The following is a 21,753-nucleotide window of genomic DNA, read 5'->3' on the forward strand; positions in this document are numbered from 1 at the left end:
AATTATGTGGTTCCAGCTTTTCACATGTGAATATTTGCTGGTTTTATTAGTTTAACAGTTAACTACATACTTTGGAGTTGTGGGCTGCTGTTGGGGAAACAACCAATTTGACCAACCAATAATTTACGGTTTCCTGATATTTTAAAGACCAACAAATTAATCTATTATTCACGAAAATAATCTATAGATTAATCTATCACAAAAATAATCATCAGTTTCAGCCATACATGATAATTTAGACATTAGCATGGTTTCAACTTTCCCCTTTTCTTGTTTTAACATAACAGAATCAGAAGCACAAAACTGGCTTTATAAAGATATGGTTTTTCCAGTTTAGTTTGAAAGAACTTGACTGGCTTGCACAGAGCCCTGAACTCAACCCCATCCAACACCTTTGGGATGAACTGGAACACTGACTGCGATTCAGGCCTTATTACTCAACATCAGTGCCCGACCTCAGTTTGAGTGTCCATATGCAACATTTGCAAAATCTGACGATATTAAATAAAGGCTCAATAGCATAACATTGTCTGCATCTGAGAGGCACCCGCTGCTGAATAAATGTAAACAGAAACTCAGGTGTTGGTAGGAATGATCAACTAAAAAGAGTAGGAATTACCAATATTACAGTGTTTAGCATGCTTTGCTAAAACATGTAGCAAGAAGTTTCCATTCTATCACAATCCATATTTGTCAGATCCAAATTCATCAGCTGTCCTGGTTGTTTTCTCCCAGCAGTTCTGCAAGCATCTCCTGGTTGGAGAATTCCTGTAGCGCGGAGTTCATCTCGTCCAGCAGATCCTCTCCCAACAAGAAGCTCTTAATGTCGTGCACTGTCATGCCGATACGGTGGTCTGTTATACGGTCCTGGGCAAAGTTGTAGGTCCGAATCTTCTCTGATCTGCCTTTGGTGCCAATCTGGAGGTGAAAGATGAGGGTGAAGAAGAAAAGTTTCCAGGGGTGCAGGGGTTGATTTAGGATTTAAAATATGTGAAACATTATTTAATTTTCATATTGTACTGTATATTCTATCTTTATTTTGCATGCTTTTGGTGCATGCTTGCTGCCTTTACTTTGCACTTTTTATTCCTTCCACTTCTTTTTAGCAAACAATATACAAAATTACTTGAACTTTCAAATATGTGGAGCTTTTTATAATGTATTAATTTACTTGTTTGGCTGGTAATAACATGTTATTTAATTAAATGTCCTAGATGTTTCACAAATAAACGTTATTCATATTTTGAAAAGAAAGCATCACTTCCCTCACCTGTATTTTATATTATACTTTAATGTCTCCACCTGTAGATCACATTATACTGTATATATCTCACTGTGTCTCACCTGTATTTTACGCTGGTTGTAGCGTTTGCTAGTCTCCTCCTCTAGCTTCATGCTGTACAGTTTTGCTCTCAGAGCCTTCATGGCTTTCTCCTTGTTCTTTATCTGTGACCGTTCCTGCTGGCACTCTGCAACCACACCTAACGAACACACACAAGTATAAAGTACTATTCTTATGTGGGTAAGTTGTACTCATTTCATACCCACTCTTCAGAGAAAGACAGACCCATGCAGACAGACAGCACTTAAACTAACTTTGATTGTTAAACATATGACATAGAACCTCATGTGAAGAAACAACAATATAGTAACTCCTAATAACACCTCTGATAATTTCTTTAGCTGAAAGTGAACTGACTTGACTTCAGGCTAGGGCTGGGAAATATGTCGATATTGATATATAAGGCTAGATATTGTCTTACATTTTGGATATCATACTATCGTAATGTGACAGAAGTGGTTTTAAAGGGTACATTACAGGAAAGTAATGTCATTTTCAGAACTTACAAGAGCGTTCTAGCAGTTGTATTATTTTCCTTTACCCACCTAATCATTATATCCACATTATCAAAAATCTCATTGTGTTAATATTTTGTGAAAGCACCAATAGTCAACCCTACAATATCACCGCAATATCGATATTACGGTATTTGGTCAAAAATACAGATTCAGGCCACATCTGCCTGCGTGACACGCAGGTCTCAGGCGTGGCTCGTGCATGCTAGAAATAGGACCGACGCCTATTTTTCACGCAAGCGTGTTAGAAGGGTTACCAGGCAAAATAGAATACGAAAAGATGTTTTTGTTTTTTTGGGCATTTCTGCCTTTATTGGATAGGAAAGCTGAGATATGAAAGGGGAGAGAGAGGGGGGAAGACATGCAGGAAAACCGTCACAGGTCGGATTCGAACCCTGGACCTTCTGCATTGAGGAATAAACCTCCGCATATGTGCGCCCGCTCTACCAACCAAGCTACCCGGCCACACGAAAAGATGATCATATGTCATTTTGACACAAATACATTTAATAAATTACATTTTGATGTTTGAAAGTCTCTAGGTTTTGACATAAATGCAGATATAAATGTAATTAAAAAATAATTATCAATTTTCAAATATTGCACCTGTCAATACAGAACAAAATATTCTGTAGCCTATTTTGCCGTCAATACTGCCGACGTTGTCTTTGCTGTAATCAAATCAGTCTATATTTATGTTTATGTTTATGGGAAACATACATGTGTACAGACCAGGCTAGCAGCAGCAGCGCCGCATCAGACACGTTTCTGGTGTGCAAAGACATAGAAAACGCCACGCAGCCACCACACAACAGAAACGCCACGCAGGCAGCGTGCAGGAGCCGTAATGTATGTTCTATCTATTATAACACAAGGTGTTTACAGTTTTTACCTGTAGGCAGATGGACTATTCTGACTGCACTGTCTGTGGTGTTGACATGTTGACCTCCAGCTCCACTCGCTCTCTTAGTTTCTATCCTCAGGTCCTTCGAGTTTATAGTGAAAGAGATCTGACAGGAAAACACAAACACTCGTAGTTTACTTACAGTACATCTAAATTAACAGCAGATGAGTAGAAGAACAAACCTACTCCTATACATCCTACCTGCATGGTAAATCCGTCTTAAAATTAGGAATGGAGGCTAAAACAAGCACCATCATTTGAACAAAAGCCTTTTTTTTTGCGGTTTGATTTCATGATAATGACAGATTTATCAATAAATGCCAAAAATATAAAACTTGCATTTTTGTATTTTTGATATCAAAATGCATCACGAGCAGGTTGAAATATAAACAACCAATGAAACCTCCAATGAGTTGAGTGCTTTTGCACAAACTAATCTTCACTGCGTGATATGTGATACATATATTCCATTAGTGCGCAATTCAGAAAAATTTCCATCCAACATCTCATTTCATATTAAGGAAACAAGATACTCTCCAAATGTTTTTGTCGTGTAGGAAAACTGGTTTTTTTTAAACTGGTACTGTTTGTACCATCCATCCATCATGTAAAGCTGTACCTCCGTGGGTTGGGGCAGTACAGCCACAGTCATGGTGCTGGTGTGCATTCTGCTCTGTTTTTCAGTCCTGGGAACCCGCTGAACTCGATGGACTCCAGACTCAAACTTCATCCTCTTGTAGCTCTGAGGGCCGCTGATGCTGGCCGAGGCGTGACGTAGTCCACCTGGTCATAGGTTAGCAATAAGTACCTACTAAAATGTTACTGGTAACTGGTAGCAATGACATGTAGTTATTTCAATGTCTATTTAAGTGTTTACATTTTCAACCTTTCCTGTGGTTGCAGCAGGGGTTTGCATTTTTTGTTGACATAGATGTAGCTCTAATTATCATCCCATTCTTACTTTCAGTCTCTAGATAAAACACAAAAATGTGTGTTTGTCCACTATGACTCACCATCTGTCTTAAACACACTCTAACCCAGTTAATGTGTTTACATGACAGTTGCATGAATAGTATTGTCTTTAAAAAGCCACAAATTGACCCAGTTTCAGTTTTACTAAGGTTTTAAGATAGCAATCACTATGATGTCGCCACCCCAATACAAATGAGGTGACAACTGAAATGTGTCGGGAAACTGTTTGGTCTGCTCTGGGTAAACTGAGCCCTTAATGTGGCTATAATTACAAGTGTCTGTGTCCGCTGACCTATTTCGCTGGTCATGTGCTCCAGGATGTCGAAGGACCAGCCGTGGTGCTGAGCGTAGCCCTGGTACATGTCAAACACCTTCAGAGGAGACAAGTCGGCATTTAAATACACAGACAATGTACTTGTTTTGTGTTGCTTCATTATGAGCACTCTCTCTTCTTCACATCTTGAATCCCTCTTTATTCATACTAAGGTTGTTTGTGTTGTCCTGATGTAAAATCATATGGTGTTTCTGAAAGTAGAGGCTAAGACTTAAAAACATTTCTGTTTGTTGCAATTGCCAATTTACATGGGTATTATTGTTATTGTTCTCTCTCTAAATAAATATGCGTTAACTTTCTTTTTCAGGTATTATTTTAAAAAGTCCATAATCTTAACAAGAACTGTTTAAAATGACAAATATTTTAAGGAAGTACTCCCAGACCTCATCAGTAAACAGCATGGCCTCCTGACCCCCGACACCTGCTGTAACTTCCAGGACAAGGTCACTCAGATCGGCCTCCTCTTCAGGGATCAACAGATCCAGGATCTGATTGGTGAAGTAAGTTGATTTGACAAATAAACAAACAAAATAGATACAATGTGTGAATAACTGAATATCTGAAGTGCAGCAAGTACAGGGACAAAAAAACAGCAAATGGAAACATTTTTGCTCATTGGTTTAACATTAGCTCTGGTAAATTTACTATGACCATACTAATCCTTCTTTTGCGTTCTGCTACTTTATGCTCCAGCAGCAAATGAAATGTCACAATTCTACCTTTTGTCTAAGATGTTGAATATCTTGCAAACATCCTTCACTTTCCAGCTCAGCCAGTTCTCGCAGGGCTGGGTCTTCATCTTTGAGGCAAATCATAAAACATACAGTGAACTAGGGTTGTATATGATATGATGATTATACAGAGACAATATCTTATTTGTCAACCATCAGAAAGTTTGCCAAAATGTTTATACAGTGCTACCCATTCCTTTAATTTCTCTGATGGTACTGGACTGATCTATGACAAAATTGGATTTTTACATTGATGTGAAGTACCTTGATTTGTCAGGTATTTAAATCACTGAATAAGCCTGAAACAGTTATTACCATCTGGGTTGATCCATGAACAGTTTCAATTGCAATATATTTTCCTGAAAAATTGACTGTGCCACTATTTATCACTATGTATCAATATAGAGTGATGGAAATGTTATCCACAATTGCCTTCCCTTACAGTAACATTAATGTTTGAATCCTGTCTACTTTTATTAAAACTATGTCTTGTCCTTGTGTGGCAGCAGCAGAGCAGTCTCACCTTTCAGGAGTGTCTCGGTCTCAGCCATCTCTTTTTGTTTGGTGTCCAGCTCTCTGATGCTCTGGATAAGAGGAGCCAGCAGGGACACTTTGGTCCTCTTGACCCTCAGTTCGTCCTCACTGTACAGCTCCTCTGTCACACTGCTGTTGACTGCTCTCAAACATTCACTGTACTCTGTCTCCATCTTCTTGAGGTATTCCTGCAGAGACCTCTTGGCAAAAAGCTCATCCACAGAGAGTAACTTGGCCACCATCAAAGGTGTACCAGTGTGAAGACTTCTTGTAGTTCTGCCACAGTAGTTATTGGCGTGTTTATGAAATCTGACAGTTTGCCTGATGACATTTGGTGATTTTTGAAAACAAGGTATCCACAGACTAAAGACACACTCCTTTCCTTTCGGAATGAGGTTTACGGCTCTTCTGTAAGCCATTGTGTAAGCAGATTTGTTTGGAAAATTTTACTGTGTAGCAGAAAAAACATATCCCGATATGACTTGGCTTTGGCACATGTTCCTCTAGTTCGGAAGAAACATTCGGCCAAAATCGATTCGAAAATGTTAGGATTTTATATTTTTATTACTAACAAAATGTATGCCCCTGTAATTGCTATATTAAGATATATTATGTATGCGACAAAGGCATTCTTTAATTCGGCATGTATGTATTACGACAAGCAGTGCTTTATTTTGATGAAATTTTAAAAATAATAATAATTAGCAGGTTTAGCTACATCACCAACCACAATCAGTTTTGTGCGGTATTTCTGTTGAAGACGACTACCACAACCTCACCGGATTTTTTTTTAAACGTAGAATCACAAAATCCTAATAGCTATTAGGGCTGGATTTCAGCCCACTAATTCAAATGAGAGCATTTGAGAAAATAAACAACTCACTGAGTGTTTCTAGCTAGCTAGACAATATGTGATCTTGAAATCAAAAAACAAACGACCAAATGCCTCCGTTAGATATATCCTGTTATCGAAAACATCGCTGTAGCTATAACTAACCCGGTCTCAGTCATAAATTGTGTAAAGACTGTCTAGCAACCAATTATTAACGCTTGTTATACAAATGTTGTTCCTTTACCACCTTGTTGAAGGGCGCAGACATTTTGAATGTGACACGCATGCGCAGTAGAAAGACATCTTCTTCTTTTTGTAGAATTCCGGTCATACTACCTTACAGTCCATCCGGCAGCGTAGACGCTGCTAAACATAGGCGTATGACTGCCCTCCAGAGGTCAAGGTTTGAACTACATTCTTACAGTCCTGTGTCATTCAGGAACTGAAGAACTGCTCTGGAGATCAGTTGATGTTTCTCTGTGTGTCCAAACAAAGATGCAACAGAAAAAGTCCTGCCAGCCTAACAAAGAATACTTTTCTTTCTGTCCTATAATTTCTTCTACATTATAGGAAAACATGACTACTGTCTCTAGACTAAAGACATATTTGTCTGCAGACAAAATTACAAGCAGGGCCGGCTAAGGATTGTTCCCACCCATAATTATTTCACTTACCAACAAAATAGAAAGCCCACCAGTGAAAGCAAATGCAGACGTCAAGGAACATTAAAACGAGGTTTGTTGTGTGTCCCTTAGTTTTTGGTTATTTCAATAAAAACATAATTATAGGCTCATTTAAAAATATGCACAGTGTGAGTACAATGTCAACAAATACAATTCTTAAGGGATAATGCAGGACTTAAGGCCTAGGATTTCAGTTGATATTTTGGTTTACTGGTGCATATACTCATACCTAAAATGCCTTATCTGCAAGCATTGTAGCAGGCAGTGAGGGCTTTTGGGGCAGTTGCCCGATTTGCCTGTTGCTCTTCTGTAGTTTTAATTGGAATGACTGTGTGGACAATTGGATTGATGCTGGGATCATTATTTAATTAGCATTATGCATATTGGTATGCAAAGATATTAAACGTCGGTGCTCAGAAGGTGCCCCCTCCCCACATCTACATACACAACATTCACACTTTCTCTGTCTCTGCCTGTCTCACTGCTGGCCTCAAATAGTTTTCTTATTTCCCTATTTCACTGTTTTGTATATATATATATAAAAAAAGACCTAATAAAGTTTGGTTATATTTTGGGTGATAATTCTGCCACTGTGTATGTCGTCTTTGCCTGTCATGCACAACAAATACCATAAAGTGAAATGTTTCCAAACTACCACATCCTGCAACTTGCCCCCTGTCTGGTTTCAGTGAAAGAGCCACTTCACACATTCCAGGCGGGGGTGGGAACTGAACTGTCCTGTGAAGACCAGTCTTTTAGCTCTTTTTCTCAAACAGTGGGAGTCTGTCATGACAGAAGTTAGAGGTGGACAGCTAAAGACCTTAAACTCTATAAAGCTGAGGCGAGCTGCAGATTCAAATGATATTGTTATTGATAATTGTTGATAATGTTCAGCCTAAAGAAAATAAAACGAATAGTGAATGTGCACTATTTAAAACTAAAACTGTATCAGAAATATACACTTACTATCTAAAGGTTGTTGTGTATTTAACAATCATGTCGATTTACCATGAACTCCTTTATCAATATTAAGCACATATGATATGATTTTGATTTTTGAATGTTCACTGTTCACTACCTATTCAATAGCCCTGCTTATATCGTTGAGAACCTAACATTTTATTCGGTTGAGGTTTACTAGTTTCAGATACATCAGTACTGTAGATTTGACACAGTTTTACGCATAGACAGCGATAGACAGACAGTGGGAAAATACCCATAAACCAGTGGGACCACGTTGACTGCGCGCTGACATCACAAACGTTGCAGTTTCAGCTCCCATTGGTTGATGGTTTAAAAGGACAAAACCCCACTTCGCTGTGATTGGTTTGCGCCTTTTGCGCACGGATTTCAAATAGCTGCAGCAACTGGCGGACTTTCAGTTGTGGAGTATTTTATTTGGGTAGAGCTGGTGTTAGTCGAAAGTTAGCTCAGCGCCTGAAAGGAGGGAAGCAAGGGTCTGCTTTGGATAACGACATTACCAAACGTCAGGTAAGAAGCTTAACCTAATATCTTCCATCCTTTCAACTGCTAATATTAATATACAAGTATCAGGATCAATGTTAGTAGCTTCTTATTTACAAGCTACCGTCACTTCCCATACACCCCACAGTGCTAGCGTAAATGCAGTTCAGTAACGTTAATTTAGGCTTTTTAACATTGAAATATTCACCTGTTAATGTGCAACAGATCATAACCCCTGAGGGATTTCATGAAATAACCCACTTACTTATTATGCATTTAAATACTGCAAACCGGGCTGAGTCTGAGTATGTTCACGTCACTGCTACGTTTCCGCCAAATCTAGCTACATCGCGCCAAAATCAATTATTTGAAAAAATAGTTGGCATAAGAATTCCCAACTATATTCAAAGTTGCTATGTTAACAGTTGAATAGCATTATAGTCGTATGTCATTTTTCCTTCATGTCAGGGAAACGTACTAGTTTACTACGATTAGCGATAGCTAGCTAAGATGGCTTGCATGAGAGAAGCCATGTTATTTGGCAGGCTTGACAGTCACATTCAGTGTTTACCTAACGTAACCTACTTATTTGTCTCCTTCATCCAGAAATATACATACTGCACAGTGTATATGTCCCACTGTAAGAAACCCATCATGAAATTCCCTCGCTACGAGGCTACCATGGCAAACAAAATGGAGAAAAGATCTGCTGCTGCAGAGTCCAGGGTGCTTAACCTCAAATCTTCCCCAGTGAAAGAGCCCATCCCCATCAAACCTCAGTGTCCACCTGCAGGAGTGACTACAGTGTTGTTCTCTCTCAACAACAACAACACTACAGCAGTCCACAACAAGGAAAACAGCACCAGCAAAGAGCATGACCGGATTCTGGATGAAGGGTTTGAGGACAGCGGCTATCTGTCTCTGCAGAATAGTCACATCGATGATCATCATGGGGATACAGAGGATGAACACATCCAGGGAAAACCTACAGTAACCCAGCTGCCTTCTGCTGCTGCACACCAAGAAAAGGCAATATCACCAAATAATTCTCCCTCCAAATATAAAGGGAGGACAGACTCTAACCCTCTAGTGACAGCTTCCACTCCTGTGGATCGTCATAATAGGAGGACAGCAGCACACTCACTATCATCCACCCCGTCAGACCATCACAACGACCCCAACCTACCTATACTGAATTTCCAGCAGGCCGTGTGTGAAGAGCTTGCCAAGAGTTATAAGAAGAATAAAAGGTAGGATTACGTTCTCAACAAAGGCTTTACTCCATCCTTGATTCAATTGTAAAAGGGAAAAAATAAATTGTTTTTTTAGTTTGTTTTCCATCATTGTCCTGTATTCATTGAAACCATATTAAAGTGCTCATATTGTGCTCATTTTTAGGTTCGTAATTGTATTTAGAGGTTATATCAGAATAGGTTTACATGATTTAATTTTCAAAAAACATCACATTTTTGTTGTACTGCACAATGCTGCAGCTCCTCTTTTCACCCGGTGTGTTGAGCTCTCTGTTTTAGCTACAGAGTGAGACATCTCACTTCTGTTCCATCTTTGTTGGGAGTCGCACATGCGCAGTAGCTAGGTAAGGACTAGGGCTGCACAATTAATTGAATTTTGATCACGATTTTGGCTTCCCACGATCAAATTCACGTGATCGAGCGATATTTAAAATGCTTCATTCCGTTCATAGAACGCTCTGTATCAGTGTGTTTTTTTTTTTTGTTTTTTTTTTCCCCAAGCTCCGTAAACCACTCTCTGATCACGTGCCTCCATGAGCCAATCAGAGTTGTTCCCTGCACCACACTGCTTAGTTTAGATGTAGACAGTCACAGAGGGCAGAGTAACGTGAGGAAAATTCCACAACAGATAGCAGTCGGTCATAAGTCGTCACAAGTTTTACCAGTAAACGCAACATTTTGTCCCGTCTGTGTTGTTTTTCAGACAACAGCAGTGACCAGTGCTAGTTTGAGTCTTTTAGAGATGTTTTTGTTGCCTCTAACGTCTGTTTTGGAGCATCAGAGCGCAACGCAGACATTTAAGTGGGACCGTAATCCGCATTGCTATTTTGTCCGGTAGATACCGGGCACCGGTGCCCTATTGGCACCGCATTTTAACATGCACCGTTGACATGAACTGAAAATTGCGTTGCCTGTATCTTTTGAGCACTGAGCACTTTCAGGGTTAGTACCGCAAACGTCACCATAAACATCCACTGTTCCCTTTGTAAAATGTTAACAAATCCTACCAGACTTAACACTGGCACACATGCTTAAGAGAAATGTTGGGCTCTCATTTTGCTGGGTAACTCTCAGGGCAGTGTAGCCCAGCCACAACCAAATTCAAGTTTGATTCCTTGTTTCAGTTGTACCTAATGTGTTTAGACTTGCATCACTACACAATGTCCAGTAAATAAGTGAAATCACAATTGCTTTCCTGTGTCTCAGGTATGACTGGAGCATCGTCACAAAGGTAGCAGAGGATCATCTTTTGGACCGGGTGATCGGAGGCCAGATGGGCCGGGAGTACGTTGACATATTTTTATGTCTTTTGTCCAGGAACATGAGAAGCATCCTGACCAACATCCTGGCCCTGCTGGGAGACATGGACCTCATTAGGTAAATTACAAACGCTTCACTATGTGGAGAGGGTTTTTATTCGCAAGGGATGACCAATGTGCAATTTTAATTCCGGGTGTGTAAGGTGGCGGGTTGTTTCAGTCTGCTTAAAACCAAACGCAACTAGCAACTGCTGTAAAAAAAATAAATAAAAAATAAACTAAACTAATTAGTGTCATCTTGTTGATTAAATGTTTATGGAAGTAAACGTTTAGAGAGAAATGTAATCAAGATACTTGTCAGGAATTCTACTTTCTCTTCATCTTTTTTTTTTTTTTTTTGTGTGTAATATTAACAATAAGTTCACGTTTTCTCGCCTCACAGCTGTAGGAAAGTGAGCAAGACATGGAGGAGGATCATCGGTGAGGATACAGCAGCTCTGAGCAGGTGTCAAAGGGCCGAGCAGGCACTCAGGGTGAGGAAACGCACACAAATCCACACAAGTGCACTCACTCTAAAGAAACATAAGCTGAGTTAGTTGTACAAGTCACAGCATATGTACAAGATTTACAGGCATATTTGGTTAAACAGCTTTAAAGTGCTAAATGTGTCTGAAATAGGGCTGAACGATTTTTGAAAATCTAATTGCGATTTTTTTTTTCTTATTATTATTATTATTATTATTATTATTATTATTATTTCCTACTATATTGCGATTCGATTATTTTTTTTTAAGCTCTTTGTCTTCTGTATTATTCAAGAAAGACAAACAATAAATCATTTTATAGTATGAACAACACACAATTACACACTAGACAGTTAAATAACTAAAAATATAGTATATACACACACACACCAGTGTATTTTTTTTTTTTACTTCTTCAGAGAGGCTATCGTTACGTTAGCTAGTTGCTGGTGTTCTTGCCGTGGGATTAACTGTACTAATAAAACCGTTGAAACACCGCGGCCACGCTGCCGTGAAAGCTCCCCGAACGTCATTAATCAGTCTGCTTGTTACCCCTCTCAGTGGCAGCTCCTCCACTCATATCTTTATAACGGAGCTAGCTAACTGCTAATCGGAGCTAATCGTTGCCAACCGAGCCTTCAGTTCTGTGTGCCTGTATTCATTAACTGCATGTATGGACTCGAGCCCGAATAAAACCCTTAATTTTATTAAAATGGCTGTAAAAGTTTTAAACTACAACTCAGAGTTGTTTGAATGACAGAAATCTGCTCAAGGTACGACGTAGCGTTAGCGTGCTAAGTTGATGCTTTCTCTGTGGAGTGCAGACTGATTTGCTCTCGCGAGTCATGTGACCAAATCGCAGCCTTTGCGATTAGGAAATCGCATTTTAACATATCGCGATATTATCGCAAATGCAATTAATCGTTCAGCCCTAGTCTGAAACTTACTCCATGTGTCCTTTCATGTTCTAATATGTAACTCTTTTTCTATATTTTTAGGAGTCAAGGAGCTCTTTGAGTCAAAAGAGTTTTAGTCTGACAAGGGACGTAGCTGTGTCCAGGGTGGTGCTGTCCTGCATGCAGACACTGGCCTCCTCAAGTACTCCTTCATCCTCCTCTTCCTCATCCACCCCGAGCTACAGGGTTAACAGACTGAATACCCACTCTAAGAAGCACCGACAGGCCAACAACCAATGTACACGGTTCAATGAATACGTGCAGGTGAGCATTTGTGTATAAATGATTATTTTCATTATCGATTATTTCCCTAATTAACCCATTGGTCTTTTAATGCATCAGAAAACGCTGAATGCCCATCACAATTCCCTAAAGCCCAAGGTGATGTCAACAACTGTTCTTGTTGACCCACAAACTCAAAGATATTCAATTTAACTCTCATGTAAGACCAGAAAAAGCAACAAATTCTCACATTTGAGATCCATCAAATGTTTAGCGTTTTTAGTTGAACAACGACTAACAAGTAAATGATAGTTGCTAGCTGCCCTACTATAAAGGTCGTTAGAAGAAGCCCCAAATTCACACCATGAAAAAAAAAAAATTTCATTTTTTTGGGCCCTAGCTTTAACAAACCTGCACGTTTTGTTCTTCTGTCCAGGCCGCCAGCAGTCTGAAGCAGCACGAGTCTCTGCGTCCCTGCAAGCGCTGCGGCTCACCAGCGACACATTTGCCCGAGGTTCAGAGGGCCACGTGCACACGTCCCAGCTGTCTCTTCGACTTCTGCACCCACTGCCAGGAGGCCTTCCACGACTCGACCCCCTGCAGAGTGGTGCAGCCCCGACCCTACTTCACCACCCCTAAAACCACCCCCATCATACCAGGCAGCGCTCGCAGCAAGAGGAACGTCCGGCGCCTATAATGGAGCTTTACGGAGTTTTTATTCACTGACTGTTTTTAAACTAAGTGGGTCATGTTTCTCTTGACTGATAGCTGCTGGCTCAATCCAAAGCTCGGACAGCGAGGAACATTTTTTAACACGATCTCGGCTGGAACGGCTTCTGTATGTACTATGGCACACACTTACTGAAGCACTTGTGGTGATGCTGCTGGGACAATCAACCAGAAAGTGTCCTCTGAAAAGTTGTCGTTTATGAGCGACCAACACATCCGATGCCAAAAAAAGATAAGAAATGCAGACTGATATGCTTTATGTTGTAAAATTTTATTATGTTTTAAAATGAAATGGATGTAAATATATTGTATTGTCACTTTTTTTAAATAGTTTTGTATGTTTTTAAATAAATGTTGGTCCTCAAGAGGTTGTTACATGTTCAAATTTACTGTATTTCCTGAAAAATAGACATTTCATAAAACTTACCTTGTGTTTTTGTGTTTCTTCGACGTGACATTTATCCCAGAGTTGACTGCAGGCTCAGTTTTAGTTTGACCAGTAAAATAATGAGAGGGCAAACAAATCAGTCACTTCAGTTAGTACATCAAGATATGAGTTTTATTTTCTCATAAGAAGTGACGAATTATTTACGACGATTGTTTAGAAATTAAACCGAAGACGTTATGCCAATTTCATACATCTGAGGAAAAACAACTGCCTGAGACCTGGTGATATGTTATTTTAAAATACATAGAGAAAGTAACAATGCATGACATTTTGTAAGATTTTTTTTTCCTCTTGTAGGTATATTGTCTGCAGTTTAAGAATAATAACATGCAGATTAAAGTGTGTGCTATTTGGATTATCTGATATCCCATTTAAAGTCAATATGAAAGTCTAAAGCGCTCAGACATCAAGTCACTTTTTCATCCTTTTAATGAAGTGATTTATTCTTTTGCATATTTTATGGTTTAGATCTTATTGAACTATTTAAACTTAAAGGAAAACAGTTATTTTCCACCAATTGCAAATGCATACAGATAGTTGTATCTGTATGCATTTGCAATTTTTCTCCTTTGACTGGATGCACTTCTGCTAATTGTTTGAATACTGAACATGCATTCACTTAACTTTGATTTCTGTTTTTTTTCACACTTATATAATGTGGTTTGCAAAACCCTTAACACAAGTGCAGACACTTCGAGGTACTTTTCAGATAAGTGTCATTTACTCTACTTGCAACATTTATAATCTTCTTCCTAATAGAGAAAAATGTGTTTCTACTGTGTGAGAATATGCAGAGGTAAAAAACCTTTTCTATAATCAGTATCATGTCACTTGTAAAGGGACAAACACTGTGTTAGTCACCTAGCCTGGCTCCGCCCTCCTACGTACTTCCGCTCAATTTTAATTTTCCTTCAGTACTCTCTGTACAAATGAAATGTACGAGAGTCTGGTAGGACCAGGCTATTAGTCACCTGGTAATTGCTAAAATATAGAAGCAAAGGGAGTATGAAAGCAGCTGTGATGCCATTGTGCGTAGGAACAAGAATTGTCCAACATATTAGACAGCGGGAGGTTCCATCAGACTGCAGGGCAGCAGCTCAGGACTCTTGCAGGGATGACTGCAGGGTTGAACGTATGATTTGATTCACTGTGTTGAAAAAAGTTTGAGGGTTTATCTGTGACAGTATTTTCTTTTTAGATACAAGTCTGTGATTTTGATTATTGTGTGAAGAGAACACAACATGTTTTGGAGCTTGCATTTGTTTAAAAAAAAAATGGAAACACAGTTGTGCTCTGAGTGTCACCCCCATTTTTAAAACTGTTAAGACAAGGTTTGTTTCTGAAATGAATGAAGGCAAACTGTAAGACAAGGTCATGTCTGGATTTTCTTCAGCAGAGGGCAGCATTGTTTCCTCCTCATCTCTTGATTAACTGTACTGTGTCTCACCACCTTTTCTTTCTAGTCAATAAATGAGCTAATGTATGGTTTTCACTGCTGCATATTACAATACAAGTCTTTTTATACTACAGCCACATACTGCAACAACTAATATCATTAAAGAGATCAGACCATAGAGACAATATAAACAATTTCCTTTTCAATAGTTAGTCAAATATATACATAAAAGGATGAATTGACAAATCTAATAATACATTGGACTCAACAGAAATTTGAAAGAAGAAAACATTTCCATTCTCTATTGTGTATACACAAGCAGTGCTGCAGAAAAAAAGGAGTTCTTAGCTGCACTCTGACAGATTCATACTGAGTGATTCAAATGTTGCTTCCCATACAAATACAGATAAGTAAATATCACTAGCAGTTATTGGTATATACTGCTGGAAACACTAAAGAAATGTGATATAATAATAAATAAGCCAAGGCCATATTGTCCCTGCTGGTTTTCCATCATACTTTCATCCTCATCGAACAGGTATTAAAATGCATCCTATGTGGTATTAAAAAGGTCTTTAAAAGTCTTAGGGGCGCCTGGGTAGCTCATCTGGTAGAGCAGGCGCCCATATATAGAGGTTTACTCCTCGATGCGGTGGCCGCAGGGTCGACTCCAACCTGCTGTCCTTTGCTGCATGTCCTTCCCCCCCCTCTCTCCCCTTTCATGTCTTCAGCTGTCCTATACAAATAAAGGCCTAAAATGCCCAAAAATAATCTTAAAAAAAGTATTAAATTTAAACTTTGCAGAAACCCTGCTCGGCCTCTGCAGCATCAATTCTTTTTGTCACGTTTGCCCCCAACTTTACGGAGACTAAATAGCTGGAACACTGTTTTACAAGCAGATCATTAAAGACAAAGAGGAACTTTTCTTCCAGTAAATCATGGCACAAAGGTCCGTAAATTACAGTAAATTCAGCATGATGTTGGTCCCTGATAAAGGTTTTCACATTATATTTGATCACTCTCTACTCGCTACTAGTTGTCATGCACTCACAGTGTGCTTTTATTCTACATTATAATGAATTATAATGCCTTGTTATGAGCAGCACCAACTTGATGACGTGATTTTTCATCCATCCATCCATCTTCTTCCGCTTATCCGGTAACGGGTCGCGGGGGTAGCAGCTCCAGCAGGGGACCCCAAACTTCCCTTTCCCGAGCCACATTAACCAGCTCCGACTGGGGGATCCCGAGGCATTCCCAGGCCAGGTTGGAGATATAATCCCTCCACCTAGTCCTGGGTCTTCCCCGAGGCCTCCTCCCAGCTGGACGTGCCTGGAAAACCTCCCTAGGGAGGCGCCCAGGGGGCATCCTTACCAGATGCCCGAACCACCTCAACTGGCTCCTTTCGACGCGAAGGAGCAGCGGCTCTACTCCGAGCTCCTCACGGATGACTGAGCTTCTCACCCTATCTCTAAGGGAGACGCCAGCCACCCTCCTGAGGAAACCCATTTCGGCCGCTTGTACCCTGGATCTCATTCTTTCGGTCATGACCCAGCCTTCATGACCATAGGTGAGGGTAGGAACGAAAACTGACCGGTAGATTGAGAGCTTTGCCTTCTGGCTCAGCTCTCTTTTCGTCACAACGGTGCGATAAATTGAGTGTAATACCGCACCCGCTGCGCCGATTCTCCGACCAATCTCCCGCTCCATTGTTCCCTCACTCGCGAACAAGACTCCAAGGTACTTGAACTCCTTCACTTGGGGTAAAGACTCATTCCCTACCTGGAGAAGGCACTCCATCGGTTTCCTGCTGAGAACCATGGCCTCAGATTTAGAGGTGCTGATCCTCATCCCAGCCGCTTCACACTCGGCTGCAAACCGATCCAGTGAGTGCTGAAGGTCACAGGCCGACGATGCCATCAGGACCACATCATCTGCAAAAAGCAGCGATGAGATCCCCAGCTCACCAAACTGCAACCCCTCTCCACCCCGACTACGCCTCGATATCCTGTCCATAAATACTACAAACAGGATTGGTGACAAAGCGCAGCCCTGGCGGAGGCCAACTCTCACCTGAAACGAGTCCGACTTACTGCCGAGAACCCGGACACAGCTCTCGCTTTGGTCGTACAGAGATTGGATGGCCCTGAGAAGGGACCCCCTCACCCCATACTCCCGCAGCACCTCCCACAGTATCTCCCGGGGGACCCGGTCATACGCCTTCTCCAGATCCACAAAGCACATGTAGACCGGTTGGGCATACTCCCAGGCTCCCTCCAGGATCCTTGCGAGAGTAAAGATCTGGTCCGTTGTTCCACGACCAGGACGGAATCCACATGGTTCCTCTTCAACCTGAGGTTCGACTATCGACCGAACCCTCCTTTCCAGCACCTTGGAGTAGACTTTACCGGGGAGGCTGAGAAGTGTGATACCCCTGTAATTGGCACACACCCTCTGGTCCCCCTTTTTGAAAAGGGGAACCACCACCCCGGTCTGCCACTCCTTAGGCACCGTCCCCGACTTCCACGCAATGTTGAAGAGGCGTGTCAACCAAGACAACCCCTCCACACCCAGAGCTTTAAGCATTTCTGGACGGATCTCATCAATCCCTGGGGCTTTGCCACTGTGGAGTTGTTTAACTACCTCAGCAACTTCCACCAGGGAAATTGACGACAATCCCCCATCATCCTCCAGCTCTGCCTCTACCATAGAGGGCGTATTAGTCGGATTTAGGAGTTCCTCAAAGTGCTCCTTCCACCGCCCTATTACCTCCTCAGTTGAGGTCAGCAGCGTCCCATCCTTACTGTACACAGCTTGGATGGTTCCCCGCTTCCCCCTCCTGAGGTGGCGAACGGTTTTCCAGAAGCACCTTGGTGCCGACCGAAAGTCCTTCTCCATGTCTTCTCCGAACTTCTCCCACACCCGCTGCTTTGCCTCTTTCACGGCAGAGGCTGCAGCCCTTCGGGCCCTTCAGTACCTTGCAACTGCCTCCGGAGTCCCCTGGGATAACATATCCCAGAAAGACTCCTTCTTCAGTCGGACGGCTTCCCTGACCACCGGTGTCCACCACGGTGTTCGTGGGTTGCCGCCCCTTGAGGCACCTAAGACCCTAAGACCACAGCTCCCCGCCACAGCTTCAGCAATGGAAACTTTGAACATTGTCCACTCGGGTTCAATGCCCCCAGCCTCCACAGGGATGCACGAAAAGCTCCGCCGGAGGTGTGAGTTGAAAGTCTGTCGGACAGGGGCCTCCTCCAGACGTTCCCAGTTCACCCGCACTACCCGTTTGGGTTTACCAGGTCTGTCCAGAGTCTTCCCCCACCCTCTGACCCAACTCACCACCAGATGGTGATCAGTTGACAGCTCTGCCCCTCTCTTCACCCGAGTGTCCAAAACATACGGCCTCAGATCAGATGAAACGATTATAAAATCGATCATTGACCTTTGGCCTAGGGTGCTCTGGTACCAAGTACACTTATGAGCATCCCTATGTTCGAACATGGTGTTCGTTATAGACAATCCATGACTAGCACAGAAGTCCAACAACAAACAACCACTCTGGTTTAGATCAGGGAGGCCGTTCCTCCCAATCACGCCTCTCCATGTGTCTCCATCATTGCCCACGTGCGCGTTGAAGTCCCACAGCAGAACTATGGAGTCCCCTACTGGAGCCCCATACAGGACTCCATTCAAGGTCTCCAAGAAGGCCGAATACTCCGAGCTCTTGTTTGGTGCATACGCACAAACAACAGTCAGAGTTTTCCCCCCCACAACCCGCAGGCGTAGGGAGGCGACCCTCTCGTCCACCGGGGTAAACTCCAACGTAGCAGCGCTCAGCCGGGGGCTTGTGAGTATCCCCACACCCGCCCGGCGCCTCACACCCTGGGCAACTCCGGAGAAGAAAAGAGTCCAACCCCTATCCAGGAGTATGGTTCCAGAACCGAGACTGTGCGTAGAGGTAAGCCCCACCAGATCCAACTGGTAGCGCTCCACCTCCCGCACAAGTTCCGGTTCCTTCCCCCACAGAGAGGTGACGTTCCACGTCCCCAGAGCCAGCGTCTGCTGCCCGGGTCTGGTCCGTCGAGGCCCCTGACCTTCACTGCCACCCATGTGGCAGCGCACCCGACCCCAGCGGTTCCTCCCACAGGTGGTGGGCCCATGGGTTGGAGAGAGAGGTGCCACGTAGCTTTTTCGGGCTGTGCCCGGCCGGGCTCCGTGGCAAACCCGGCCACCAGGCGCTCGCTGACGGGCCCTCCATCTGGGCCTGGCTCCAGACGGGGGCCCCGGGCTTCCTCCGGGCAGGGTCACATCATCTTTACCTCGTTTTTTCATAGGGTTTTTGAACCATTCTTTGTCTGGCCCCTCACCTGAGACCACTTTGCCTTGGGAGACCCTACCAGGAGCACAAAGCTCCAGACAACACAGCCCTCAGGTTCATAGGGACACACAAACCTCTCCACCACGATAAGGTGATGGTTCCCGGAGAAGTTATATATAATTTTTCATACCAAAGCTAATAAAATTGTGTCTCTGCATATTACTCAATTTATTATAGGTTTGCTTTTATTTTCAGAAAAAGACCTTTCACATGACTTGGAGCGTTTGGGAAAATACCCAGGTAAAACAAACACTCATCACCCTTTGAAAAATTCCGCCCAGGATAAAAATTAGCCTCAGAGAGTTTTCCTTAAAAATGAAGTTTGTATTTGTCATTACTTTTTAGAAGTTTTGAAGTTTAGCATCACTGACATTTGATAGTTACCTCTGACATTTACAGGGTGACCCATTTGTCTCTCTTCTCTCTTGTAGCTGAGTTCATGTGTGTGTGTGTGTGTGTGTGTGTGTGTGTGTGTTTTGATGTGATGACACATATAAAGATCAGTCAACTTTCAATCATGTGTTACCTCTTGCATGAAAATTATCTGTTCAGCCGGACGTCCTGTGACGTAAAAAAAACCCTGCTTGTTCTAAGAAGAAACTCAAACTGCAGTAGTTGTAGTACAATGTGTCACTCTGGGAGTGGACTTTTTAGAGCTCATCACAAAATACTGTATTACCTAATGTTTAGTGTTTAAATTATGTGGGTTAGTGTTGTCACTTGTTTCCAGTTGAGATTTATTTGCTTCAGTTGCAGGTGTAGATGAAGCATAAAAGTTCAGGACAAGCATAAAAATTTTGCCTTAGAACAAAAAGACCTTGTAAGTGCCTCTGTGATATTTACCCTTCTCTTCTGTCACGGTTTAGTAGTTTCAATTATTGTGTCCATCGTGTCAATTGAACTACTGGGCCTGAAAATATCGTGACTTGGGAGTGACTTGGAATCTAAAAACATTTTGTGACTGGCTTTGATTACAAAGACAGGCTGCTTGTCTGGATAGCTCACGGTGATGACAAGACTCCAGAAAGAAAGTAATTCTTTAATTTACATGTCTGTGTCTCATGTCTACATTGTCTCATAATCTGTCCATGAACAAGAGCCTGACTGATGCTGACCATGTTCACGTGAAAAAACTCTTTCAACTCGCAAACAACAATCAACTGCAAAAATCCACTAATGTGCTCTTTCAAAACAACGCACGCCAAATGACTTCAAATGTTCAAATTTAAAGCCACAAATCTGTTGTCTGAAGAAGAGCGACAGATGTGCCGATATACAGGAGAGAAGAGCAGCAGCTGTACACCTAACCTGTAAGAAAATGTCATGATGATGGAACTAAATGGACTATTTTGTAAAACGTCAGAGGTGCTGATGTCATTGTGGTAAGCAGCTGCTGATTAATTTGTGCTGTGGCCTTTTACTCCCTTAGAGACTCAGGATAATTTATCTGCTGATTTATTGATCGGCTGCTGAATCGTACAAGTACACAATCAGGATGGCTGCTAATTGTAAAAGTAATTAGAGCTGGCTCCCTCGGTGTGTGTGTGTGTGGTAATAAACACGTGTTTAAGGTGAAGTTATTTCATAAAATACGAGACCCGCATCTATGATTAAGTATTGCACATGAAAGGCAAGAATTTTATTTTTAATTTAATTTTAAAAGTGTTTTCCTGACAGCAGAGTGAATCCATATCTCTCTTTTCCCCATCAGCCATGCTTCTTCTTTTCTGTCACTATTATGTTTTTTCTGCTCATCCTTCGAAGTTCACTCTTTCTGCTTTTTTGCATAAATAGCTCATTTCAGCCCACGGATAGAGGATGGGGGTTGTTGTAGGACAGGGCAACATCCGGACCATGTGAGCTATATGTGTGTGTGTGTGTGTGTGTGTGTGTGTGTGTGTGTGTTTCAGGTTGATGATCTTGATGCACAGTGACTTCTGCATGTCATTCGGCCGTGTGTCACCAAAGTTTAACTGTAAAAAACCCTGAAATGAAGCTGTCACTTGAGCGCCTGCAGAGAAATGAAGCAGGAAGTGAATAAAGTCCTCAGACTTAGGCTGAGTAGGGAAAATGAAGCCTGGCTGGTGACTTTGTTTTTTTGATCTAAAAAAGTTCAAACAAATATGCCACGTAGCCTACTGCTGTGGTGTGAGCAGGCTTCTAGCGAATGGTGGAAAGTTTACATTCTCCTTTTTAGCAACATCTGTCAGGTTTAGTCAGGAAAGACTAGGCTTGGACCCAAATGCAGTGAGAGGATTTATTAAACAAAAGAGTCTT

The 21,753-nt window shown here is 41.9% G+C and overlaps 2 protein-coding genes across 2 annotated transcripts; one reads left to right on the plus strand and one right to left on the minus strand.

Moving 5' to 3' along the window:
• Window positions 1–123: 123 nt before the first annotated feature.
• Window positions 124–6,480, minus strand: mtrf1l (mitochondrial translational release factor 1-like). Its single transcript, XM_031315928.2, has 8 exons — window positions 5,322–6,480; window positions 4,787–4,866; window positions 4,451–4,555; window positions 4,026–4,104; window positions 3,381–3,544; window positions 2,750–2,867; window positions 1,345–1,481; window positions 124–918 (listed from the first exon to the last, which is right to left on the minus strand). Exons 1-8 carry the CDS (start codon window positions 5,749–5,751, stop codon window positions 709–711), a joined length of 1,323 nt encoding a protein of 440 aa, XP_031171788.1. The 5' UTR covers window positions 5,752–6,480; the 3' UTR covers window positions 124–708.
• Window positions 6,481–8,185: 1,705 nt separating this feature from the next.
• fbxo5 (F-box protein 5) lies at window positions 8,186–13,485 on the plus strand. Its single transcript, XM_031316148.2, has 6 exons — window positions 8,186–8,338; window positions 8,918–9,561; window positions 10,771–10,941; window positions 11,266–11,356; window positions 12,346–12,567; window positions 12,962–13,485. Exons 2-6 carry the CDS (start codon window positions 8,942–8,944, stop codon window positions 13,220–13,222), a joined length of 1,365 nt encoding a protein of 454 aa, XP_031172008.2. The 5' UTR covers window positions 8,186–8,338; window positions 8,918–8,941; the 3' UTR covers window positions 13,223–13,485.
• Window positions 13,486–21,753: the final 8,268 nt, after the last annotated feature.

The sequence above is a fragment of the Sander lucioperca genome, chromosome 15 (assembly GCF_008315115.2).
Source record: "Sander lucioperca isolate FBNREF2018 chromosome 15, SLUC_FBN_1.2, whole genome shotgun sequence".
Taxonomy (NCBI): domain Eukaryota; kingdom Metazoa; phylum Chordata; class Actinopteri; order Perciformes; family Percidae; genus Sander; species Sander lucioperca.

What these genes read in the sequence shown, in the direction of transcription:
- mtrf1l (XM_031315928.2), bottom strand. Translation starts at nt 5,751, where the DNA reads ATGGCTTACAGAAGAGCCGTAAACCTCATTCCGAAAGGAAAGGAGTGT. An exon ending in GACCGAGACACTCCTGAAAG is followed by an intron (nt 4,867 to 5,321) that starts GTGAGACTGCTC and finishes TTTGCCTCAAAG; the next exon opens with ATGAAGACCCAGCCCTGCGA. An exon ending in ACAACCAGCGTAAAATACAG is followed by an intron (nt 919 to 1,344) that starts GTGAGACACAGT and finishes TTTCACCTCCAG; the next exon opens with ATTGGCACCAAAGGCAGATC.
- fbxo5 (XM_031316148.2), top strand. Translation starts at nt 8,942, where the DNA reads ATGTCCCACTGTAAGAAACCCATCATGAAATTCCCTCGCTACGAGGCT. An exon ending in GGGCCGAGCAGGCACTCAGG is followed by an intron (nt 11,357 to 12,345) that starts GTGAGGAAACGC and finishes CTATATTTTTAG; the next exon opens with GAGTCAAGGAGCTCTTTGAG. An exon ending in GGTTCAATGAATACGTGCAG is followed by an intron (nt 12,568 to 12,961) that starts GTGAGCATTTGT and finishes TCTTCTGTCCAG; the next exon opens with GCCGCCAGCAGTCTGAAGCA.